We start from the raw sequence: 26,112 nt of genomic DNA, 5'->3' as shown, positions 1-26,112 counted from the left end.
TTTTCAAGTAGAGTTAGAGGCTGAATGGCTAACCTGTCTCTCTTCCTATAACTGCTTCCCATGTTCCAGGATGGTACTGGCCTCCCAACTGCAGGGGTGAGTTCACTGTTGAGATGCAGGCAGAGGGGAACAAGTTTTCTTGTGCTGGGAGAGAAATCCTGCTAAGCCTCTGGCCTTGGTCTGTGCACATCAATTAGCAGAGGCTTCAAAATAGTGTGTGAGCTTTTGGAGAGCTAAACAGGTCGCCCCTCTGTTGCTGGGTGAAGAAGCTCAGTATCCCACAGAGCCTCCTAGAATTCTTAAACGCCCACTAAAGGTTTACCTTCCTATGTCCCTGGAGTGCCTTGGGGCAGAGGGAGAGCTTGCACGGGGGCAGTGGAGTATATTCTTTTCCAAGTCAAATTTGGCACCAAGGTGCATCATATCACCCACAAACACATTTTCTCATGCCTTCATTCTCCCTTCATCTCCTTTGTTGGGACTTCTAGCAGCCAATCCTCTGGACTTTTACAGACAAATATGGAACCAAGCCCCTGGGATCGAATGTATAACCTGAAGCCTGGTAGAGATGGGCAAACCCAGGCCCCCACTCCTCTTCCTTCCTGGCCTGCTCTCTCTGCAACAAACCTTGACAGAAAACGGATATACTTTTTCTCTGAATGGCACAGCATAGGGAGAGTTGGGGGGTTGCTGGTGGCCACATGAGGCAGGCAGATCCCATTGATAAGCTGGTTGATTCTGTGCACGTCTGATCTATAGAGCAGAAAATTATGAGCACACTAGGTTTTAGAAATTATTTTGAGGTCACAATACATGATAGATACCCGACATTAACTCCCCACCCCAACCTGGACACTTAAATTTCGGACCTCGATTCCATGAGGTGGCTTCATCCAAGTCCTGTCTCCACACTCCCAGGTTGGCTAGGAGGCAAATAAATAAATAAATAAATATCACCAGGCTCCTGTGGTTTGTTGGCAAAGAACAAAGGTTAAAGAAATAAAGATTCTAGAGCTTTTAAATGCCGAATACATTCAGTCTCCAGGATGCCACACCATCTGGGTAGAGAGCACTAGAGCTGGCCTGGCACAGTGCCAGGTCTGAAAAGGGTTACCCCATCCATGGACCTCTGAACTCCCATAGCTGGTGCCAAGGGCCTGTCACCCTGAGTTGCCTGAGCACTAGCTGAGCTGAGGGAGGAGGGAGGCTTCACCTACCTCCACTGTCTGCATGTACAAGTAATAGCTTTAGTCCTTGGCAAAATACCATATGAGATGGCATATAAGATTGCCTGCCAGTGGATTGGCTGAGCCAGTAAAAGCACTTGCCATAAAGCCTGCTAACAGAAGTTAAATCCACAAGACTGCCATGACAGAAGGAAAGAATGACTCTCACAAGTTGTCCTCTGACTGCCAAACATGTGCCATTGTGCATGGGTGTGCACACATGCACATACAATCAATCCATCCAGCAAGCAAGCAATGCCACTTAAAATTTTAAATATTGTACTCCTCTCCCCAAGCCAGGCTAGGTCTGGGCCACATAAGATTGAACTGTGCATTTAGAAGTTTCTAGAAACTGTTCGAGAACCTCAAGACATTGATGATAGTTTACAGAAACAAGAACCTGGACTCTGTCTGCACAGTACTGAGAGATTTAATTAAAGCATCCATGGGAACTTAATCAGACCTTGACCCCACCCATCTGTACTTTCCCAGTAAGGCATCTCCCCAGATTAGCTCAGGCCATGAACCTGGCTGCACTCATCCCTACAGCAGTACACTAACTGCCTCATCCTCCATCCATCTCCTGCACACTGCACATAAATGCAAGTGCTCACATCCATTCAGACAGACTCAGGAAGAACACACTGTGGTTCTCTCTGTTGGGGCTATCTGGGATAAGGCACGGGGCTGGTTATTGTTAGGAGGTCTTCTCCTGCCTTCTCCCCTTCTCTAACTTCTGAGTTGAACAGCAAATACTACCCCTCAGTCCTGTTTGCAGTCCCTAACTGTACTTGCCCCAACCTTCCCCAACCTCCTTTACCCGCCACCATCACTTCTCTTCACAGGCTGCTCAGGAATTTCCTTAGCATCTACCTCCCCAACTACAGTCAGAACCCTGACTCTGTCTAAGTAAAGACCCAAGGCAAAAAGGCAGCCCATGAAGTGAACAAAATGAAGTTTCCCATTCTCTTGTCAGCTCTGAGTAAACCACATGTGCTCCTGCTGTGTGTGTCTCAGGCCAACTTCAAAGGCAGCAAGCACAAAGCGCTCAGAATGATAAAGGGGTGGAGTTCTCAGAATTGAACCCAACTCCAAGGGTTCCAGAAAATGAATCTAGGAGCTCTCCTCTGTCCCTGACAAATGACCAACAATACCTCTTTCCATAGTATCTGATGATGTCACCCTCCAGTCAGATGAAGTCACCCCAGAGGTGGCTTCTCTCTGAACACATTTTGGAACCTGTGGCTAAGGCACTGACCTCCAGATACTATTAAACCAGAACCTTAGGGACAGGACACCTGCCCTCCCAGTCCCTCCTTCCATTCCATACCTGCAAGTCGCAAATAAAATCTGTCTGGATGGTAACCTATCTCTGTGTCACTAGCTTGTCAGCTTTAACCCTGGCTTTAGTGTTTGGGCCCAAAGACTTTTCTGCAACTGAAACAGGAGAGGAGAGCAAGTAGAACAGCTGGGAAGTTCCTATGCCCTGTGAAAGGCCAGCCTTCTCAGGCTGCTTCTCTCAACAGACTGAGGAGGGAAGTCCTAAGATGTGCCACCTCCACTAAAATATCATTGAATTGACCCAAACCAGCTAAACATAAAGCAAAACAAATCTTCAGGGTAATGGTCCCAACTAATATGGAAACTGAGGCAGTTCCAAAGTAAGTTGCTGTAGGGCAAGGTCAGCATTGAAATAAACTAAACTAGGTGATTTGGTGCAAAACTGTAAACCCAAAACTTGAAAGGCAGAAGCAGTAAGATCAGAGTTGAAGATAAATGGAGGAACAAAAGAAGAAAAAAATGTTCAAGTCTGGCCACCACAATGTGAGATGTAAAGAACAGATTAGGCTATATAAATACCTGTTCCAAGAATTAAAAAAAAGGGGGGGGATGAGTGATGAGGGAAAGGAGGAGAGGGGGGAAATGAGAGGAAGAAAAAAGGAAGAGAAAGAAGAAGAGAGAGGAGGGGAGCGACACAGAGGGAGAGTGGACAAAGAATAGATGGGTAGCCATTTAGATTCCCCCAAACATTTTTTTTTTGGTTTTGTTTTTGTTTTTTGATGTTAATTCAGTTAGGAAGTTGGTCCCTTTGCTGTATCCCCCACCCTAACTCAACAAAGTTAATACTTCCCAGGACTTTCCACTGACCACTGCCTCTTGCTATTATAATCTATTTATTTTTGTAGTGCTAGGGACTGAAGCCAGAACCTTCCTCATGCAAAGCGACCATTCCACTTATTCACTTACATCCCAGCTTCTGTGTTATTGTTTGCTTCTGTTATAAACATGGGGTCTCTGTTTGCAGAGGCTGACCTTAAATTCCTGGGCTCAAGCAATCTTCCTGCCTCAGCCTACCAGGACCTGAGGCTCCCCATATGTGTCACCAAAACCAGCTCAGAGCATTTCCTTATTGATTCATGGTAGCACTGGGCAGCTAAGATGCAAGTCTGAAGGAGGAGTCTGGCAAGCTGCTCCTGCAGTTCCCTGGGCCCAGAAGGATGAGCTGGGAGATTCACTTGAGCCAAAGGATTCCAGGCCAGCGTGGAAACTAGAGCAAGACCTGCTCACATAAAAAGAGGAAAAGGAGAAAGAGGGAAAAGACAAGAAAGGAGGAACCAGGGGGAGGAGACAGTGGACAAAGAGGAAGAGAGAGGGAAGAGGGGAGAAAAGAGAGAAAGAGAGTGTCTCTATGAGGTGCTAGCATCTTATCTCATATCCAGGGGCTGGGGCTGAGGCCAGAAGCAGGTTGTGGTTTAGAAAGGAAAGTGTAAAACTGGGACCAGAGGGAGAGGTGGGGGGAAGGGCGCTGCTCAGTTTGGTTTGAGGGACTTGCTTCTCTGACCAAGACAGGGGGATCCTAACTTCTTCCCAAACTGCCATCACTGGAGACATAGTAAGGGGTAGGAAGCCTGTCCGGGCAACTGATAAGGATTCCCTGCACCCAGGGGAGGCACAACCCAGCCCCAGAATCTCAGGGGCCCTTACAAGTTTTACTGGGTAGAGCAAGCACAAACCAGCCAATGAGAACTGCTCCAAGGGCGTGTCCTCCCTTGGAGGGCATATAAGTGCTACTTGCTGCAGGTCCAACACACTTCTGATTCTGACAGACTCAGGAAGAAACCATGGTGCTCTCTGGGGAAGACAAAAACAACATCAAGGCTGCCTGGGGGAAGATTGGTGGCCATGGTGCTGAATATGGAGCGGAAGCCCTGGAAAGGTGAGAACAGGACCTTGATCTGTAAGGATCACAGGATCCAATACAGACCTGGCACTCGCTCAGTGGGCAGCTCCTAACTATGCTTTTCTGTGACCTCAATTTCTCTTCTCTCCTTCTCCCAGGATGTTCGCTAGCTTCCCCACCACCAAGACCTACTTCCCTCACTTTGATGTAAGCCACGGCTCTGCCCAGGTCAAGGGTCACGGCAAGAAGGTCGCTGATGCGCTGGCCAATGCTGCAAGCCACCTCGATGACCTGCCCGCTGCCCTGTCTGCCCTGAGCGACCTGCATGCCCACAAGCTGCGTGTGGATCCCGTCAACTTCAAGGTATGCACTGGGACCTGGCAGGCGGCATCTGGGACCCCTAGGAAGGGCTTGGGGATCCTCGTGCCCAAGGCAGGGAACATAGTGGTGCCAGGAAGGGGAGCAGAGGCATCAGGGTGTCCACTTTGTCTTCGCAGCTCCTGAGCCACTGCCTGCTGGTGACCTTGGCTAGCCACCACCCTGCTGATTTCACCCCCGCGGTGCATGCCTCTCTGGACAAATTCCTTGCCTCTGTGAGCACCGTGCTGACCTCCAAGTACCGTTAAGCTGCCTTCTGCGGGGCTTGCCTTATGGCCAGGCCCTTCCTCTCTCCCTTGCACCTGTACCTCTTGGTCTTTGAATAAAGCCTGAGTAGGAAGAAGCCTGCATGCCTGGTTCTCTGCGTCTGCAAAGGTGTCATGTTGAGTGTGGGGACACCTCTAGCTCATTTAGCCATGGGGCAGTAAAGACAAGTTTCAGAGCCAAAAAGCATTGTTGGATGTCTACACACACATACATGTGTCTTCCCTCCCAAGCCCTCCACTGACAACCATGTCTCTTCTCCTCGACTCAAAGAAGCCAAAGATCGCCTTTGGAGGATCCTTATCAGAGGCCCTCTCAGGGAGTGAACTCCTTAATACCGCTGGTACTTCAGTGTGGGATCTACTAGAAAAACAGTGAAAAATAGACATCACATGAGCATGTGGGTAGGCAACAGGTAGCTCATATAAAAATGCCTGCTTTTGCCCTCTTTCTTCCTTCCTTCCTTCCTCTCTCTCTCTCTCTCTCTCTCTCTCTCTCTCTCTCTCTCTCTCTCTCTCTCTCTCTCTCTCTTTCTTTCTTTCAGATAGAACTTCATATAGCACAGTCTGGCCTCAAAAACGTTATATAGATAAGGATGGGTGTCCTGAAACTCTTTTTTTTTTCCCCGAGACAGGGTTTCTCTGTGTAGCCCTGGCTATCCTGGAACTCACTCTGTATCCCAGGCTGGCCTCGAACTCAGAAATCTGCCTACCTCTGCCTCCCAAGTGCTAGGATTAAAGGCATGTGCCACCACTGCCCAGCTGCCCTGAAATTCTTGATCCTCTTGTTTCTACCCCTGAGTTCTGATATTTCAGATATGTGCCTTCATGCCCAGTTAATGCAGTGCTTGGGAACTGAACTCAGAGTTGTATATGTATATGCATGCATACATACATACATACATACATACATACATACATACATATTAAGCACTCTACTGACTGAGGGACATCTATACACCCACAAATAATATTTTTGAACTATTGACAGCAAAGAGTAAATTTCTCATACAATGGGTATGAACCTTAAAAAAATGTCAAGTGGAAGAAACCAACAGGACAAAGGTCACACAGTGCATGGCTTCATGTTTGTAAAATATCAAAACTGGGGGAATCTATAGGGACAGTAAGCAGCCTCCTGGTTGACAGAGCCTTTTGGTGGGTGTTGGATGGTTACAGGCAAGTGGGCTAGAGGTACTATTTTAGTTAGTAAAATTCTGGAAATGGTTATTAGTGAAGACTGCACAACATTGTGGAAGAACTTGACATCACTGACATATACCCATCAAACATGTCTAAAATGCACAGGGCTTTGGGCCACATGCCTCTAGTTCCAGAACATTGGACCTTGACCATAGTCACACAAAAACCCAAATAAGAACAGAATCTTTCATGTAATGATGATGTATTCACCAAGAGTGTCATCATTGCTGTCATTATTGAGATATATAATAGGCACTCTAAAGGTCATTGTCTCCAAAGGAATTTGCCCTATGATCCAGGCATATAATATTTCTCATCCACTTAATTCTCACAGCTCTGAGAAGAATATATTTTTTGAAACAGACTTAGATTTTATTTATTTGAAGAATTATTTATTCATTTTAACTATGTAAGTACACTGTAGCAGTTTTCAGACAAACCAGAAGAGGGCATCAGACAGTTTTGAGCCACCATGTAATTCCTGGTAATTGAACCCAGGACCTCTGGATGAGCAGTCTGTCTTCTTAACCACTGAGCCATCTCTCCAGCCCCCACAGTTGGAATGTATTAAAGGGGATTTTTGTCTGAAGTGGTTTAGACAGAGTCAGGGTCTCATTATGTAGCACTGCTGGCCTGGAGTTCCATATGTAGGCCAGAATGGTCCTGAACTCACAGACATCCTTTTACATCTGCCTCCAAGTGCTGAGATTAACCTGTACCTGTGCCACAAGACCCAGATTAAAAGGGGTTTTTAATGTAGATTTAAATCTCCTTCATTCTATTTCACATGTGTGGGTGTTTGGGCTGCATGGATATCTGTGCATCTCTTGTATGACTGTGGAAGACAGAAGAGGGCTTGGATCTACCTGACCTGAAGTTACAGGCAAATGTGAGCAGGCATGTTTGTGCTGTGAACCAAAGCCAGGTACTCTGGGAGAGCAGTTAGTGCTCTTAACTGCTGAGCCATTTCTCCATCCCCTTTAAATGCAGATTTAACTATGTTGATATTTAACGAAAGGAGACGTGTTCCAGGAGAGAAAAAAAAAAAAGACCAAGTATGGGTATGGGCTCCTGACAAGAGAAGTACACTCAGTCCTTTTCAATAATGAGTAAGAAAGGAAAACCTATAAAGTTTCCGAAGGACTCGGGAGGCAGGACGAGCCGACAGTGCCAAATGGACACTAAAATCCATTGTAATCGATAGTAGATGCCAATGTGCATACAGTAAATACTTTAAAATGTAAGGCTTGGAGAGGGAGCCCAGGAAAACAGAGGGCTCAAAGCTGAACCAGAATCTGTGAATCCTGGAATGATGCAGCGCCCCCTGGCGGCCTCTTGTGTTTTAAGACGTCTTTGAGCTCAGCCACGGGGCAGAGCGCAAGGATCAGTTCACTGAAGATGGCTCTGTCCCAGGATGATCACTGGCTGGTCCTTGCGCTCTGGAAGAAGATGGGCAGCAATGTCGGAATCTACACGACCGAGGCCTTGGAGAGGTACGCCCTCGGGCTCATCTTCCAACGGACTGCGGGGCGAAGACGGGCTCTCTGTACCTCCTGGTCCGGATGCGCCCAACCCTGTTTTCCTACAGGACCTTCGTGGCTTTCCCCTCCACCAAAACCTACTTCCCACACTTGGACCTGAGGCCAGGCTCTAGCCAGGTTAAAGCCCATGCCCAAAAGGTGGCCGATGCACTGACTCTCGCTACCCAGCACCTGGACGACCTGCCTGCTTCTCTGTCTGCTCTCAGTGATCTACATGCGCACAAGCTCTGTGTGGACCCTGCTAACTTCCAGGTGAGTCCTGTATCTGAGCTCACCCCGGGTTGCTGGAGATGTGGGTCCCTTCAAGGCTTGGTGTAGGGGAGAAATTAATGCAAGGCGGGGCGGTTCTCTTTCTTCAGTACTTCAGCCACTGTCTGCTGGTGACTCTTGCCCGGCACTATCCTGGAGACTTCAGCCTGGAGATGCATGCCTCCTTGGACAAGTTTCTGGGTCACGTGACTTCGGCACTTGTCTCCAAATATCGCTGAATTGGGGATACAGGGTACTATAGTCTCCACCCATGCCCTTCCTAAAGCTCACAATGTTTCAGTAAACCTCCCCAGGGCTGCATTGCTGTTCTGGACGCAGAGGGGCACGAGAGGAATATACTCCCCGCTCCCAGTACTCCAAAACAAAGTTCCAAGAGACTGAAAGTACAGATAAGCTGGTGTCTCAGATCTCATATGGGAGGCAGCCATCCCTTGTTTGTATTGTTTTATTGTGTTTTTGCCTTTGAGATAAATTTCATGTTCTCATGTAACCCAGGCTGGTCTCTCAAATCCATACTAAAAAATAGGTTGGTTTTGAACTCCCGATCCTTCTGTTTCCACCCCTATCTCCAAACCATCCCCCAATCCCCACCCACCTTGGTTTACCTACCATATCTGGCTCCAGAGTGGCTCTTTCTCTTTCTTCCTTCCTTTCTTCCTTTCTTTCTTTCTTTCTTTCTTTCTTTCTTTCTTTCTTTCTTTCTTTCTTTCTTTCTTTCTTTCTTTCGGTTTATTTATTTTATGTATATGAGTACACTGTAGCTGTCTTCAGACACACCAGAAAAGAGCATAAGATCCCATTACAGATGGTTGTGAGCCACCATGTGCTTGCTGGGAATTGAACTCAGGACCTCTGAAAGAGTAGTCAATGCTCTTAACCACTGAGCCATCTCTTCAACCTGGGTTCTTTTTATTTTTATTTGACCTTTTGTTTGTTTGTGTTCTGTGTTTGAGATAGGAAGGGGGGGGGTCTCCTGTGTCAAAGTGCTCCAAGCTGCACAAATTGTAGCTAACTAGGAAAGAGACATGCCCACAGTGAATGAACTGACTCTTGCTGCCTAGCGAGAACAGAGTAGAAAGGAAGGCTTTATAGACCACACTTCCAAAGGGTCATGGGTTGGGTGGTACCAGGAGTCCCACTGCTGCTGGAAGATCAGTCCTAGCACCTTCACATATTCTCAAGCAACAGAGGAAGCTCAGGGGTCTCCACTGTTGGGGCCTATGACATTGAGGTACAAATCTATGCCTTTAGCCTTGGCCACATCATTTACAGAACTATGGCTTTGTCTCTCAGAAAGGTGATGGAAACTGAGGGCACAAGTCAGCATAAGTGACAATGTTCAAAACAATGGTGTGTGCCCCCCAGTCATCCCCCTCTCCTGGGCTTCCACTCTGGTCATTCTCTAGACTCTGCTCAGATCCAGATGGGTCAGGCCTGGTTCTCTTGCAAGGCAGTCACATGCCTGGATCCACACATGGGGTTCACAGTATTGATGATGCTGAATGAGGGTGTCAGTGGATGTCCAGGACACACTGGGCACTGTCCTAGAGACATTTAATCATTGAACTTCTGCCTGCCCAACCCTGCCATGCCCAGGGTTTGTGTATTAGGGACTTCAGTGTCAGGAGGTCTGGAGTTAAAGCATTGTATGCCAGACTCAATATCTTAGAATAAGGTTTGTCTAGCACCAAAGCCTGTCGTGTAGAAAGGTGGCACTGGGCCCTCCAATCCTACCTTCAGTGGATTTCAGAGAAGGCAGGTAGTTTCTTCTGGCTGCTTAAGGTCTATCATATTCATGGCAAAAAAAACAAAAAAACAAAAAAACAAACAAACAAACAAAAAAAACCCCTGATTTTTAACCTGCACATTGGCTACCTCTCAGGCTAAAGAACATGCCCTGAACATCCATTAGTCAGACCTTCAGCTCTTCCTGGACACGAGGCAAACTGTCCGGTATGAGAAAGTAGAAGGAGCTGTGAGGTCATCTTCTACTATGGCACATGCATGACAAACTTCTGTGACATGGGAAAAACACTGACAGAGTGGACTCAAAACACAGGGGACATGTAATGGTTCCTCATACATGAGAAGCCAACAGGGCTAAGCACACTCAGGTGGTGTGCTAAGATTGGGGATAAATGCCCTGAGGAAGCATTGTTTCTAGAGTGTCTGTGAAGGTCCAAAAAAGAAGCATTTGAGCTGGCAGCCAGACTGAAGATGGGAAATCCACCAGAGCCCAGGGAGGAAGAATCGGACCCACTTCCTGTAAACAGGATGTCCACATTCCTGTGTCTGGTCTGTGGGTATTCTGTGTCCTTGAGTTTCAGGTCCTTCAGGTTCATGTGGAGTTGATACCACAGGCTTTCCTGGGCTCCCAGATTGCAGGTGGCAGATCCTACCTACATCTTCCCATGCTGTGAAGAAACAGGAAGACCCCTTAGAAGGAACCATACCCTTCTCTTCCAAACATCTTGTTGGTTACGTTCCTCTAGAATCCCCTGTCTAATGCAAGGAGAAAACAAAACAAGACAAGACATCTGTGTGTGTGTGTGTGTGTGTGTGTGTGTGTGACCCAGTCTGTAACTCTTAGGCATCCGGGGACTCAGGCAGATTTGCACAAGCCCAGGAGGAGAAAGCAGCAAAGGAAGAGAGTGAGACCAAATATTTTCTGTCACAGCATAAAGGAAACATGTTGGGGATGTTACTGGTGCTAGAGAACCTTCTCTAAAATGTTTCCTGGGCCCCCATCTCCTTCCCAGCAGTGGAACAGCCAAACCAAATGAAAGCAAAAACACCCCAGCAAGGATTGGCTGCTCAGACACCCCAATGAGTCTGCCTAGTGTTGCTTGTATGCATCTGAGAGAGTCACAGGGACCAGATCACTCCAATCCTCACCTTTCCCTATCAGAGGGCAGCAGGGTAGGTAGGAAGTTCTGGCTGGAATGGTAGGTGGTGAGCTTGCCACAGCAGAGTGCCCCTGAAACAGCCAGTGCCTTCTGCAGCTGCGCAGGAAGAGCAGGTTGCATTCCTTACTCCAAGACCCAGCTCACCATCCCATTCTTTGTATCCACCTGTGCCTACTGGGATCTCCTTCTGTGTGTCCTCTCTTGATGTTAGCAGCACCCAGAGAAATGGCTGCACAGGTCTGAAGCCCTGGCTCTAGGCTGGGATTTGAACACTTGGCCTGCTTGTTGATCCCTAGAAGTACAGTAATGCCCCCAAGGCCTGTCCCTGAGAGCACACGCCTGAGTAGCACTGCATACAGCATTTTAGGCAGTAAGGTCACCCTCTCCACACACATACACTCTGCATACCCCGCTTTCCAAGCAGGAGCCTCTCTGACCACCTGGGCAATTCCTTCTCCTCTACTCCTATGAACTACACCTTTGCCTCACAGATAAGCCGTCTTTATGGAAATATGGGAAAACATTTAAGAAACAAGCTGGCATCCACTCAGGCTTTCATATGCGCAGTTACAGAAGCACACACACACACACACACGCACACACACGCACCACACATACACACATGCTTGTATTCTCCAAGTAGGGATGGCTTCTCTTTTGTGTCTCCCCAACCACAAAGAGCCAAACTGATGTCTGAGAAGGGGTCATGTAGCTCCCCTCTGTTCAGAGATAACAATGAGATATCGCTAAGTAGACATAAAGGTGGGATCCTACGGTTCAGACATCTTATTTTTTAATTTATGATTACATCATTGTTCCCTGTGTTTCCCACCATCCAACCCCTCCCATGAGTCTCCTCTCTCTCACATTCATGGCCTATCTTACTTTATTTCTAACAGTCTCTCTCTCTCTCTCTCTCTCTCTCTCTCTCTCTCTCTCTCACACACACACACACACACACACACACACACACAATTATACAAATACAATGAATCTGCTGAATCTGTTTAACGTTGCTTGCATATATATGAATTCAGGTCTGACCACTTTATATTAGACAAGAAAGTAGGGGGCTCATTCCCACAGAAGACTAATTCTCTTGCTCTCAGCATCCCTTAGCTGCCTGTAGTTCTTGGTCATGTGGGGGAGGGCGGCTTAGCTTATCTATTGATGTCCTCATTCAGGTCTTGTTTCAGTGGCCATGTTGTTGACATGTCACAGTAGAAGCTTCTTTGTCATTTCTAGGAGACACAGTCTCACGGCAGATTTCCTGGTCCCCTGACTCTGACACTCTTCCCACCCCTTCCTTCTGCAGTGATCGATGAACCTTACACCCAGGACCTGTGCTGTAGATGTATCCAGTAGGGACAGGCAGCACAGGATCGGGTGTTCTCTGTGTTTTGACCACTTGTGATGTTCTGTATGATCTTCACGTATTACAAAGGGAAGCTTCTCTGACGAGGGCTGAGACCGACACTTACCTGTGGGTATCAAGAATGCAGTTAGGAGCTGTGTGTGGTGGAACATCGCTTTAATACCAGCATTCAGGAGACAGAGGCAGGGAGATCTCTGAGTCTGAGGCCAGCCTGGTCTACAGAGTGAGTTCCAGGACAGCCAGGGATACACAGAGAAACCCTGTCTTAAACAAAACAAAACAAAGAGACGAACAAAGTAATGTAGTTTAGAGGTGGTTTGGTAAAAAGTGCAGTACCCGGCTCTCCTCTAAGATCCACAGTCCCGGTGAGTTGTCTAGGTTTCCCGTACAAGGCATGGTTTCCCCCCTGTTGAGCAGGCTTACATCCAACTAGACAGCTGTTGGTTACTGCCAAGAATGAGGACCCCCCACTGCACCCTAGGGATATCTTGCCAAGCTGGTCATTGCTCTGGTTCATAGCAGGGAGAGCTTTGTAGAACCATTGGTTGCAGGCCTCCCTTGACGCTTTGCCTAGCACCTTCCTGTATTATGAAGGCCAGTCGTCAGTGAGGAAGCCTCAGGTCAGGTCCAGCATGAGTCCTTTGAATCCCATGTCCAAAGTGCAAGGTGTCTTCATCACTAAGGACTTCCCTTAACTCTCTGGGAGACAGAGGAACGGAAAAGCAAGAGCTCATGTTGGTTTTGGAGTCTCTCAGATTCCCTTGACCAGCAGCTCACAAGGGGACTTCTCCTGCCGGCTACTGGGTGTGTTTTAGACAGTTGTCCTGGTTAGCGTTCTATTGCTGTGATAAAACCTCACGACCCAAAGTGACTTGGGGTAGGGGAAGGATTTATTTAATCTTACAGCTGTAAATTGGAAAAGACCCGAGAATTCAGGGCAAAACACAAGGCAGGAGCCTGACCTCGGAAATGATAGAGAGGTCATGGGGAAGTACTGCTCCATGTCTTGTTCTTATGGCTTATTCATCGAATTTACTAAATAGGATTAACTGATGTTCCTAACACACAGTGGGGACTAGTAAGCACTACATTCACCCAAAGTCACCAAGAGTCCGAACTCATCTACAGATACAGTTCTACGTCGACAGCACAAACGTCTATGTAGATACTCACATAGAGTCAAGCTTGCAGAAGAGGGGGTCGGAGAAGAGACTCAGCAGGAAGAGCGTGTAATGCTTTTGCTGAGGGCCTGGGCTCCGTTCCCAGAACTGAGCATCAGATGCCAGTCACCACCTATGATGGCAGCTTCAAGGAGATTGATTGGGGACTGGAAAGATGGCTCAGTGGTCAAGTGCACTGTCTGCTCTTCCAGACACCCAGAGTTCAATTTCCAGCAACCACAGGTGGCTCACAACGATCTGTAATGGTGACCAATGCACTCTTCTAGTGTGTGTCTGATGACAGCTGCCCTTTACCCAAATGAATAATAAATAAATAAACCTTTTTAAAAAGGAGATTGATTGATTCCATGTCGTCTTCTGTACTCCACAGGCATCCAGCATTCACACATGCACAGATGGACACTTAAACTGACGGGTAGTTCGTACAGTTATCTCTGCTGATCTGGAACAAGCCATGTAGATAAGGCTGGCTTGAAATTCTTCCTATATATAATTTTATACTTTTTACCTGTACAGATGTTTTGCATGTCTATAGTGCATGTTGTGTCCTTGCAGTCTAGAAGCTGGTGCTACAGACATACAACCATTTCTGTACATACGTTTAGAAGCTTGGCAACTTTGGATTAATATGTTAGATTCCCCTGGAGCTCAAGATAGATGGTTATGAGTTGTCATGGGGGCTCTGGAAATCAAACCCAATTCCTGTGGGAAAGCAGCCGGCGGTCCTAGGCTCTGAACCATCTCTGCAGCCCTGGCTGTCACACATTGTAAAACAAAACAGGGCAATGTGTGGTAGAATATGTCTTTAATCCAGCATCTTGGAGACAGAGGCTGGTGGATCTCTGTGAGTTCAAGACCACAGTATTCCACACAGTGAGTATTAAACCAATAAGGGCTCTTGTTGAGGCCTTGCCTCAAAATTAAAATTAAAGAAATAAATAAACAAGGAAGGCTGGGGTGTTGCAGGGAAATCTGATGCCTCTGGCTTCCACTCTTCCACTGACAACTTCACAAAGGCATTATGTGTGTGTGTGTAGTCCTGGCTGTCCTGGAACTCACTCTGTAGACCAGGCTGGCCTTGAACTCAGAAATTTGCCTGCCTCTGTCTCCCAAGTGCTGGGACTAAAGGCGCATGCCACCACTGCCCAGCAGATAAAATCATCTTTAATTGTTTTATGTGTATGGATGTTTTGCCTGCTTGTGGCTGCACACCAAGTTTGTGCCTGGTGATCATAGAGGTCAGAGAAGTGTGTCAGGTCTCCAGGAACTGGAGTTATACATAGTTATGAGCCACCACTGTAGGTTCTGCAAACTGAATCCAGGTCCTCCACAAGAGCAGCAAGTGCTCTAAACAGCCATCCATACACAAAAACCAATACATACACATACACATATACCCAAACCCATACCCAGACCCATACTCAGACACAGACACAGACACATATACACACATACACATATGGGGGGGGGATTTCTCTGTATGACTTCCTGACTGTCCTGGAACTCAATTTTACACTAGCCTAGCCCGGAACTCACCAAGATCCACTTACCTCTGCTTTCTAATCTTCTGTATTCAGATTAAAACCTTCAGCCACTACAACCAGCTATATATTCTTTAGTTAAATAAATCTCTAAAAAAATAATGAGGTAAACTTCAGGAACAAATAGCATATGACAAAAATCTTATCAAAGTAAATGGAAAGGGATGGGTGTGCTGTCACGTTTTTAATCAGAGCATCCCAAGGCAGAAGTAGAGAGATCTCTGTCAGTTCAAGACCTGCCTGGTCTACAGAGCAAGTTCCAAGCCAGTGAGACTCTGTCTTTAAAAATAAACATAAACAGTGAGTGTATATTTGTGTACTGCATCCTTGACTAACCCAGCAATGTTGCCTGTGCAGACATGGGCTGGGGAAAGATGGCTTGGGTAGTAGCTTCGGTCTGAGTGCAAGTGCAGTTAAGCAGCAGGCTGCTGTAAGATGCAGCTGGTCAGAAGGGAGTCTGAGCTCTGGTCTCAGCATAGAAGCTTCCCTCCTGAGATTTCCCTCTGCTTCCCTGGCTCTTAGCAGCATCCAGAAATATCCTTGTCCTGGCTTGAAGGCCACTGGCTCCAGGCTGGCATCTCAGTCTGCCTGGCTTGTGTATTCTAGAACATGATCTAACTTTCCAGGCTTTTCTCAGAAGGAGCCAGTGTAAGTTGCAGTGGATACAGCTTCCCGGGAGGTGGCAAACACCACATTCACTGTACCACGTTCCCTAGTTTCTGGGCAAGGACTGCTCTGAACCCCTAGGTAGTTCCTTCCTCTCCCTGTAGACTTCTTTCCTTACAGCCAAATCATGTTCATTATATTTTTGATTATGTGTATAAATGTTTCTATGTAGGCCGTGTGTATGTGTGTGTGTGTGTGTGTGTGTGTGTGTGTGTGTGTGTGTGTATATACCACGAAGGTCACAAGTGGGTGTCAAATCTCCAGAAGCTGGAGCTACTGTCACAAGTAGCTCTGATCCACCTCATTTGGGTCTGGGGAACCAAACACAGACCCTCAGAAAGGGCAGCAAGCATCCTTCAGTGCTGAGTCATCTCTGCAGCCACCTCATTTATTTATTTATTTATTTATTTATTTATTTATTTATTTATTTATTTATTTTGAGACAGGGTTTCTCTGTGTAGCCTTGGCTGTCCTGGAACTGCTCGACTTAGCTTTTTTCTTATGTGTTTTTCTACACACAAATAAAGAGGTGACTAGGGCCTGGCGGTGGTGGTGCACGCCTTTAATCCCAGCACTTGGGAGGCAGAGGCAGGCAGATTTCTGAGTTTGAGGCCAGCCAGGTCTACAGAGTGAGTTCCAGGACAGCCAGGGCTATGTAGAGGAACCCTGTCTGGAAAAAAAAAAGAGAGAAAGAAAGAAAGAAGGAAGGAAGGAAGGAAGGAAGGAAGGAAGGAAGGAAGGAAGGAAGGAAGGAAGGAAGGAAGAAGCTGAAGTCCACCCAGGCTTTCACACCCTTTCCTGTTATCAGTAGGAAGAGTGACTCTGTCATATCTCTCTACCCAGAAAAGGCAGAAGTAAATGTTGGGAATGAGCCCAGTGTCTTCACTCAGTGTAAACAAAGATGAGTCTGACGGGAAGGAGGGTTGAAGGAAGGGAGGAAGAGAGAAAGGGAGGATGGAGTGTGGAGGACAGGAGAGGAGGGCGTTAAGGAGTGCAGGAGGGATAGGGAGAAGAAAGGAGAGAAGAGTGAGGAGGGAAAAGAAAGGTGAGAACGAGAGGAATTTGGCTGCTTTATGACTAAGACACCGTGTAAGAATCTCAAGGAGGAGAGACTCAAACAGTATCCAGAAAGAGGGGAGCCCTTCCCTGAAACTCCACCCCCAAGGAGCAGCCCACCACCTCTACCACAGCCAGGGGCAGCCATTCCTTCTACCTCTAAGTTCCCCAACATCTTATCCTTCTTGTTCTCAGAGCCAGTATGAAGCCTGAGTTGGGGGTTGCATAGGCGGTAGGCACAGAATAGGAGAAATGATGCGTGACAGTTCGGCCAAAGGCTGAGCTTCTGTGCCCCAGACAAAGGCCCAAGTTTTCTCTCCAGACACCTGGCTCTAGGGGAGCAGGAGCAGGAAAGAGGATGAACCATCTGAACCTAAGGCTGGGGTCAGTGAACAAGGTGGTGTCAGCTCACCATGGACACTACCCTGCGGTGTAAGCTGGAAGTAGCCCAGGATGCGGCCAAGCTGAGAGTTGATGCCCTCATACATGCCCACCATACCTAGAGATAAATTGCCAAGTTCTGTGTGCATCCAGCAATCTGGTTCTGAAACACACTCTAATAATGAGCCCACTACGGTGCTTCCTAAAGAAGATAAGTCCTGATCAGGACAAACAGTACCTATGTTAGCACAGAAGCCCTGGAGATGTAAGGGAACTTTTCTGCCTTGCCCAGGCTCCAGAGGGCATAGCTGCCCTTCCCTCATCCAGCCTCTGCCTCTGAACTTTATTCTTTCTGAAGACACTCCATAGTTTTGCCTCCTACAAGACCTACTTCCTTAACTAAGACATGAGTCCCTCTCTGTCCTGGCAGCAGCCCAAGGCAAGAGGTGGCATATACATTCAACAACTCGGCAGGCCACCTAGATAACATTTGCACTGTCATGTCAGCCCAGAGTTTCCTCCTGTTCAGGCGCTGCATGAGGACCCCATCAACCCTGAGGTGACTGCTGGCTGGGCAGAGGAGTGACCAGGGCTCTGAGGTATTGTTGGTCCTTCACCTAATACGAGAGAATCTCCTGTGGTGTATACAGCCACTGACCTATGTTTCCTTTCCCCATAGTTCCTGAGCCAAGCATGCCAGTAAGCATGATCAAGTAACAACCAGATTTATCCACCCCTGAGGTTCACCCCTCCACGGACAAGCTTTTTGCTGCTGTGAAGACAGCGCTAACCTCCAGGTACCATAAACCTCAGACTTGTAACACAGCCCTCATTCTTTGGCTCATGGCCACACCCTGCTTCCAGTAATACACCTGCACCTCGTAGTATAAGTAACGGGTATGTATATCTGAGTTGTCTGTGTTCATGACATGCCAATAGAGAGTATAGTCAAAATGTCTTGTCCCAGGGACCTTTCTGAAGCTGCATTAGGGGAGAAGAGCATACAACATAGATCACAGCAGAACAATTTTCCACACATAAGAGGAAGAAAAGATATGGGTGGAAGGGGAGGGGAAGAGAAAAAGAAAATTGACAGAAAAAAGAAAAAGAGAGTGAATGAATAGCTAATTAAATCGCCCATACACATATTTTTTTTTTTTTGGTTGTTATTTCATTTAGGAAGTTGGTCCCTCTACTCTCTCCCTCACCCAAGTCAAGAAGGTTAGAATGAGCCCAGGACTTTCCACTGACCACTGCCTCTTGCTCTTATAGTCTATTTATTTTTGTAGTGCTAGGGACTGAAGCCAGAACCTTCCTCATACAAAGCGACCATTCCACTTATTCACTTACATCCCAGCTTCTGTGTTATTGTTTGCTTCTGTTATAAACATGGGGTCTCTGTTTGCAGAGGCTGACCTTAAACTCCTGGGCTCAAGCAATCTTCCTGCCTCAGCCTACCAGGACCTGAGGCTCCCCATATGTGTCACCAAAACCAGCTCAGAGCATTTCCTTATTGATTCATGGTAGCACTGGGCAGCTAAGATGCAAGTCTGAAGGAGGAGTCTGGCGAGCTGCTCCTGCAGTTCCCTGGGCCCAGAAGGATGAGCTAGGAGATTCACTTGAGCCAAAGGATTCCAGGCCAGCCTGGAAACTAGAGCAAGACCTGCTCACATAAATAGAGGAAAAGAAGAAAGAGGGAAAAGACAAGAAAGGAGGAACCAGGGGGAGGAGACAGTGGACAAAGAGGAAGAGAGAGGGAAGAGGGGAGAAAAGAGAGAAAGAGAGTGTCTCTATGAGGTGCTAGCATCTTATCTCATATCCAGGGGCTGGGGCTGAGGCCAGAAGCAGGTTGTGGTTTAGAAAGGAAAGTGTAAAACTGGGACCAGAGGGAGAGGTGGGGGGAAGGGCACTGCTCAGTTTGGTTTGAGGGACTTGCTTCTCTGACCAAGACAGGGGGATCCTAACTTCTTCCCAAACTGCCATCACTGGAGACATAGTAAGGGGTAGGAAGCCTGTCCGGGCAACTGATAAGGATTCCCTGCACCCAGGGGAGGCACAACCTAGCCCCAGAATCTCAGGGGCCCTTACAAGTTTTACTGGGTAGAGCAAGCACAAACCAGCCAATGAGAACTGCTCCAAGGGCGTGTCCTCCCTTGGAGGGCATATAAGTGCTACTTGCTGCAGGTCCAACACACTTCTGATTCTGACAGACTCAGGAAGAAACCATGGTGCTCTCTGGGGAAGACAAAAACAACATCAAGGCTGCCTGGGGGAAGATTGGTGGCCATGGTGCTGAATATGGAGCGGAAGCCCTGGAAAGGTGAGAACAGGACCTTGATCTGTAAGGATCACAGGATCCAATACAGACCTGGCACTCGCTCAGTGGGCAGCTCCTAACTATGCTTTTCTGTGACCTCAATTTCTCTTCTCTCCTTCTCCCAGGATGTTCGCTAGCTTCCCCACCACCAAGACCTACTTCCCTCACTTTGATGTAAGCCACGGCTCTGCCCAGGTCAAGGGTCACGGCAAGAAGGTCGCTGATGCGCTGGCCAATGCTGCAAGCCACCTCGATGACCTGCCCGCTGCCCTATCTGCCCTGAGCGACCTGCATGCCCACAAGCTGCGTGTGGATCCCGTCAACTTCAAGGTATGCGCTGGGACCTGGCAGGCGGCATCTGGGACCCCTAGGAAGGGCTTGGGGATCCTCGTGCCCAAGGCAGGGAACATAGTGGTCCCAGGAAGGGGAGCAGAGGCATCAGGGTGTCCACTTTGTCTCCGCAGCTCCTGAGCCACTGCCTGCTGGTGACCTTGGCTAGCCACCACCCTGCTGATTTCACCCCCGCGGTGCATGCCTCTCTGGACAAATTCCTTGCCTCTGTGAGCACCGTGCTGACCTCCAAGTACCGTTAAGCTGCCTTCTGCGGGGCTTGCCTTATGGCCAGGCCCTTCCTCTCTCCCTTGCACCTGTACCTCTTGGTCTTTGAATAAAGCCTGAGTAAGAAGAAGCCTGCATGCCTGGTTCTCTGCGTCTGCAAAGGTGTCATGTTGAGTGTGGGGACACCTCTAGCTCATTTAGCCATGGGGCAGTAAAGACAAGGTTCAGAGCCAAAAAGCATTGTTGGATGTCTACACACACATACATGTGTCTTCCCTCCCAAGCCCTCCACTGACAGCCATGTCTCTTCTCCTTGAGCCAAAGAAGCCAAAGATCGTCTTTGGAGGATCCTTATCACAGGCCCTCTCAGGGAGTGAACTCCTTAATACTGCTGGTACTTCAGTGTGGGATCTACTAGAAAAACAGTGAAAAATAGACATCACATGAGCATGTGGGTAGGCAACAGGTAGCTCATATAAAAATGCCTGCTCTTGCCCTCTTCCTTCTTTTCTTTTCTTTTCTTTTCTTTTCTTTTCTTTTCTTTTCTTTCTTTCTTTCTTTCTTTTCTCTCTCTCTCTCTCTCTCTCTCTCTCTCTCTCTCTCTCTCTCTCTCTTCTCTCTCTCTCTCTTCCATCCTTTCTTTCAGATAAGGCTTCATGTAGCACAGTCTGGCCTCAAAAACTTTATATAGATAAGGATGCCCTGAAGCTCTTGATCCTCTTAATTCTACGCCATGAGTGCTAGGTTTTCAGCTATGTGCCTTCATGCCCAGTTTATTCAGTGCTTGGGAACTGAACTAAGGCTAGTATATGTACATACATACATACATAAACAAGCATTCTACTAACTGAGATACATCTGTACCCCTACATGAGAATATTCTTCAGCTATTTACAGCAAAGTGTAAATTTTTTATACAATGTGTCTGATCCTTTAAAAAAAAAAGTCAAGTGGAAGAAACCAACAGAACAAATGTCACATAGTGCATAGCTTCATGTTTGTAAAATATCAAATCTATAGCGACAGTATGTAGCCTCCTGGTTGACAGAGCCTTTTGGTGGGGGTTGGTTGGTTACTGTTAGTGGGCTAGAGGTTCTATTCCAGTTAGTAAAAGTTCTGAAAATGCATAGCAGTGAAGACTGCACAACCTTGTGGATGAATGTGATGTCATTGAGGTGTACAAATCCAAGATTGCTATAATGCACAGGGCTTCGTTCCACATAGTTCTAGTTCCAGAACTTGGGAGCCTGAACATAGTCACACACACACACACGAATAGAATCTTTAAAAAAAAAAGATGTATTTATTTATTTATTACATGTAAGTACACTGTAGCTGTCTTCAGACACCCCAGTAGAGGGCATCAGATATCATTACAGATGACTGTGAGCCACCATGTGGTTGCTGGTATTTGAACTCATGACCTTTGAAAGAACTGTCAGTGCTCTTAACCAATGAGCCATCTCTTCAGCTCTCCCTCCCCCTTTTTAAAGAACAGAATCTTTAGTATACTGATGTTATACTCACCGAGAGTGTTTCATAGATTCTTGCTGTCATCACCGAAATATATAATAGGCACTCTTAAGTTCATTGTCCCCAAAGGAATTTGCCCTATGATCCAGGCATATAATATTTTTCATCTACTTAATTCTCACAGCTCTGAGAAGAATATATTTTTTGAAACAGACTTAGATTTTATTTATTTGAAGAATTATTTATTCATTTTAACTATGTAAGTACACTGTAGCAGTTTTCAGGCAAGCCAGAAGAGGGCATCAGATAGTTTTGAGCCACCATGTAATTCCTGGTAATTGAACCCAGGACCTCTGGATGAGCAGTCTGTCTTCTTAACCACTGAGCCATCTCTCCAGCCCCCACAGTTGGAATGTATTAAAGGGGATTTTTGTCTGAAGTGGTTTAGACAGAGTCAGGGTCTCATTATGTAGCACTGCTGGCCTGGAGTTCCATATGTAGGCCAGGATGGTCCTGAACTCACAGACATCCTTTTACATCTGCCTCCAAGTGCTGAGATTAACCTGTACCTGTGCCACAAGACCCAGATTAAAAGGGGTTTTTAATGTAGATTTAAATCTCCTTCATTTTATTTCACACATGTGGGTGTTTGGGCTGCATGGATATCTATGCATCTCTTGTATGACTGTGGAAGACAGAAGAGGGCTTTGGATCTACCTGACCTGAAGTTACAGGCAAATGTGAGCAGATATGTTTATGCTGTGAACTAAAGCCAGGTACTCTGGGAGAGCAGTTAGTGCTCTTAACTGCTGAGCCATTTCTCCATCCCCTTTAAATGTAGATTTAACTATGTTGATATTAAACGAAAGGAGACGTGTTCCAGGAGAAAAAAAAAAGACCAAGTATGGGTATGGGCTCCTGACAAGAGAATTACACTCAGTCCTTTTCAATGAGTAAGAAAGGAAAACCTGTGAAGTTTCCGAAGGGCTCAGGAGCCAGGACGAGCCGACAGTGCCAAATGGACACTAAAATCCATTGTAATCGATAGTGCATATTAGATGCCAATGTGCATGCAGTAAACACTTTAAAATGTAAGGCTTGGAGAGGGAACCCAGGGAAACAGAGGGCTCAAAGCTGAACCAGAATCTGTGAACACCTAGGCATCCTGGAATGATGCAGCGCCCCCTGGCGGCCTCTTGTGTTTCAGGACATCTATGAGCTCAGTCAGGGGGCAGAGCGCAAGGCTCAGTTCATTAAAGATGGCTTGGTCCCAGGATGATAACTGGCTGGTCCTTGCGCTCTGGAAGAAGATGGGCAGCAATGTCAGAATCTACGCGACCGAGACCTTGGAGAGGTACGCCCTCGGGCTCATCTTCCAACGGACTGCGGGGCGAAGACGGGCTCTCTGTACCTCCTGGTCCGGATGCGCCCAACCCTGTTTTCCTACAGGACCTTCGTGGCTTTCCCCTCCACCAAAACCTACTTCCCACACTTGGACCTGAGGCCAGGCTCTAGCCAGGTTAAAGCCCATGCCCAAAAATGTGGCCGATGCACTGACTCTCGCTACCCAGCACCTGGACCACCTGCCTGCTTCTCTGTCTGCTCTCAGTGATCTACATGCGCACAAGCTCTGTGTGGACCCTGCTAACTTCCAGGTGAGTCCTGTATCTGAGCTCACCCCGGGTTGCTGGAGATGTGGGTTCCTTCAAGGCTTGGTGTAGGGGAGAAATTAATGCAAGGCGGGGCGGTTCTTTCTTCAGTACTTCAGCCACTGTCTGCTAGTGACTCTCGCCCGGCACTATCCTGGAGACTTCAGCCCGGAGATGCATGCCTCCTTGGACAAGTTTCTGGGTCACGTGACTTCGGCACTGGTCTCCAAATATCGCTGAATTGGGGATACAGGGTACTATAGTCTCCACCCATGCCCTTCCTAAAGCTTACAATGTTTGAGTAAACCTCCCCAGGGCTGCATTGCCTCTGTACATGTGTGCCTGGTGTGTGATGCTGCTGTACATTTGAGTCTGGTGTGTCATGCCTCAGTGTACATCTGATAGGTGTTTGATAATGCTGTACACGTGTGCCTGATGTGTGATGCCACTGTACATGTGTTCTTTCGTTGTGATGCCACTTTTTATTTATGATTGGTGTGTGATGCCTCTGTCCATGTATGCCTGCTGTGTGATATGTCTGTACTTGTGTATATGTGTGCCTGGTGTGTGATACCACTGTGCATGTGTACCTGATATATGATGCCACTGTACATGTGTAACTTGTATGTGATGCTTCTGTAATGTGTGCCTGGTATATGATGCCACTGTACATGTGTGCCTGGTGTGGTATGCCGCTGTACATGTGAATATGGTGTGTGATGCCAATTTACAGGTTTTCCTAGTTGTGATGCCACTGTATATGTGTGACTGGTGTGTGATGCTAATATGCATGTGTTCTTGGCATGTAGTGCTATTGTACATGTGTGTCTGGTGTGTGTGGCTGCTGTACATGTGAGCCTGATGTGTGATACTGCTGTACATGTGTTCATGGGGTTTTATGCCACTGTATAATATGACTGGTGTATGATACCTCTATACATGTGTGCCTGGTGTGTGATGCCTTTGTACATGTGTGTCTGGTGTATGATGCTGCTGTACATGTTTTCTTGCAATTTGATGCCAGTGTATATTTATGATTGATGGCTGATACCCTTGTGCACATGTACCTGGTGTGTGATTCCACTGTACATGTGTACATGTGTGCCTCCTGTTTGATGCTGCTGTACATGTGTGCCTGGTGGATGATGCCAATGTACTTGTGTGCCTGGTGTGTGATAACTGCTGTACATGTGTTCTTGCCTTTGAATGCCACTGTACATTTATGACTGGTGTGTGGTACCATTGTACATGTTTACCTGGAGTATGATGCTGCTGTACACATGTACATATGTGCCTGGTGTGTGATGCCTCTGTATATGTATGACAGGTGTGTCCCCAAATGCCAAGGTCAGTACACGTAAGTATAGGCTGATGGACAAGCTGAAGGAGAATATTGGGTTACACCACCTGATACAGGCATAACCAGACTTTTCTTTTGGAACCATGGGTTGCATTCAAGTGAGGTCTTCTGCTGAGGTCTGAGATGGGTCTGTCCTATCAATGCCACTAGGATGTTAAGAATGAAGGAGATCCATTGCTAGACCTTACTTAGCCATCCTATAGAAAGCATACACCAGCATTTACGGGTATCCAGGACCCTCATGAATCCGAATCTGACTCTACATCCCTCTACACATGAAGAGGGTTTCTTTTTTTTTTTTTTTTTTTTGGTTTTTCGAGACAGGGTTTCTCTGTATAGCCCTGGCTGTCCTGGAACTCACTTTGTAGACCAGGCTGGCCTCGAACTCAGAAATCCGCCTGCCTCTGCCTCCCGAGTGCTGGGATTAAAGGCGTGCGCCACCACGCCCGGCAATGAAGAGGGTTTACACCTGCTCTAGATGGCTCATTCTTTATCCGGCTCTTATCTACTCAATGCAAATGCGGAGGAGACAGTGGCCTGGGGTCTTTTAGGAACAACCTCAAGAAGCAGCCTATTCAGGTTTGGCACAGACACAGTTATTTTTCTGGATACCTTTGATGCACAGATGGCTGAATCCATGAATTAGGAACTGAAGGACAATAGGCTGACATGCAGTGTTGAAGAATGGAGCAACTGCCACCATAGAAAGAAGGTGGGTGAGCCTGTGTCACTCCCATGGTGGCTGTGTTTCTGTGGCTGGAAAATGAAGGGGAGGCTGTACCAAGTGGGGTCCAGGGGAGGCCGTACGGGGTTTGTAGCAGAGACAGACATAGAGAGGGAATCCTCAGGAGGGAATGGAGGGTAGAGAGTCTAGACACAGGCCCTCTGGATACATGAGCGCTGTGGCAGCAGAGAGAACCATTGCAAGTATTTCTGAATTATTGTAGCAATAAAAAATTATTAGTCTTTAAAAAAAACAATACAATATGGCGCAACAACTGTTTATGGTGTAGAAGAAATTAGGGTGAGTGAGGTCCCATGAGAGTTCCCTGGGACACTATATTTTCTTCCTATCCTATCCCTGTGACATGGGCATCATTGCCCACCTGTAAAGCTTGGTGTAAGTAAGGCCAAGAGAGATGAAGTGGGCCAGTGCCCATGGCTCCACAGCCAGCAAGCACTGTAGCCCAATTGGAGCCTACTTCATTCTGGCTGGAGAAGTTGTCTGGAGTTCCTGTTTTCTGTCACATCTTGCCCTGCTTTCCACAGGACTGAAGTCTTTCCCCTGTGAGGGGAAGCCACACAGTTGTTTTCTCCTGGCAGCTGTGAGGCTGGTCTCCAAGGAGTGAGTACTTGATTGCCAGCCCTGCCCCTTCCAGGAAAGAGTCTGGGAGTTACAGGATTCATCTACACTCCTCCTCTGACATGGGAAAGTAGACTTAGCTTTTCCAAGAGAAAGCCCTGGCTCTGTGCATTTTCCTTTCTTCCCCAAAAGAGGGTGGGGCTCAGCACCCTCAGGCTTTACCCACTCCCTGGAAGGGTGCTACTGGGCCTGCCAGCATCCTCACTGTTGCTGAGGGCTCAGCA

The 26,112-nt window shown here is 47.3% G+C and overlaps 3 protein-coding genes and 1 pseudogene across 3 annotated transcripts; all 4 read left to right on the top strand.

The window, feature by feature from the left end:
- The first annotated feature begins 4,220 nt into the window (after positions 1 to 4,220).
- On the top strand, positions 4,221 to 5,128 carry LOC110304700 (hemoglobin subunit alpha). Its single transcript, XM_021176231.3, has 3 exons — positions 4,221 to 4,443; positions 4,566 to 4,770; positions 4,905 to 5,128. Exons 1-3 carry the CDS (start codon positions 4,349 to 4,351, stop codon positions 5,031 to 5,033), a joined length of 429 nt encoding a protein of 142 aa, XP_021031890.1. The 5' UTR covers positions 4,221 to 4,348; the 3' UTR covers positions 5,034 to 5,128.
- A 2,491-nt stretch (positions 5,129 to 7,619) lies between these two features.
- On the top strand, positions 7,620 to 8,350 carry Hbq1 (hemoglobin subunit theta 1). The gene is made up of 3 exons (XM_021176869.2): positions 7,620 to 7,744; positions 7,840 to 8,044; positions 8,152 to 8,350. The coding sequence occupies exons 1-3, from the start codon at positions 7,650 to 7,652 to the stop codon at positions 8,278 to 8,280; spliced, it is 429 nt and encodes a 142-aa protein (XP_021032528.1). The 5' UTR covers positions 7,620 to 7,649; the 3' UTR covers positions 8,281 to 8,350.
- A 10,915-nt stretch (positions 8,351 to 19,265) lies between these two features.
- Positions 19,266 to 20,173, top strand: LOC110304727 (hemoglobin subunit alpha). The gene is made up of 3 exons (XM_021176276.3): positions 19,266 to 19,488; positions 19,611 to 19,815; positions 19,950 to 20,173. The coding sequence occupies exons 1-3, from the start codon at positions 19,394 to 19,396 to the stop codon at positions 20,076 to 20,078; spliced, it is 429 nt and encodes a 142-aa protein (XP_021031935.1). The 5' UTR covers positions 19,266 to 19,393; the 3' UTR covers positions 20,079 to 20,173.
- A 2,602-nt stretch (positions 20,174 to 22,775) lies between these two features.
- Positions 22,776 to 23,405, top strand: LOC110305135 (hemoglobin subunit theta-1-like; annotated as a pseudogene).
- Positions 23,406 to 26,112: the final 2,707 nt, after the last annotated feature.

This window comes from Mus caroli, unplaced genomic scaffold, assembly GCF_978045245.1.
Source record: "Mus caroli unplaced genomic scaffold, Mus_caroli_1 scaffold_13, whole genome shotgun sequence".
In the NCBI taxonomy this organism is placed as follows: Eukaryota; Metazoa; Chordata; class Mammalia; order Rodentia; family Muridae; genus Mus; species Mus caroli.
Note: the sequence above shows the minus strand (reverse complement) of the source record. Positions and strands in the feature narration are given on the sequence as shown.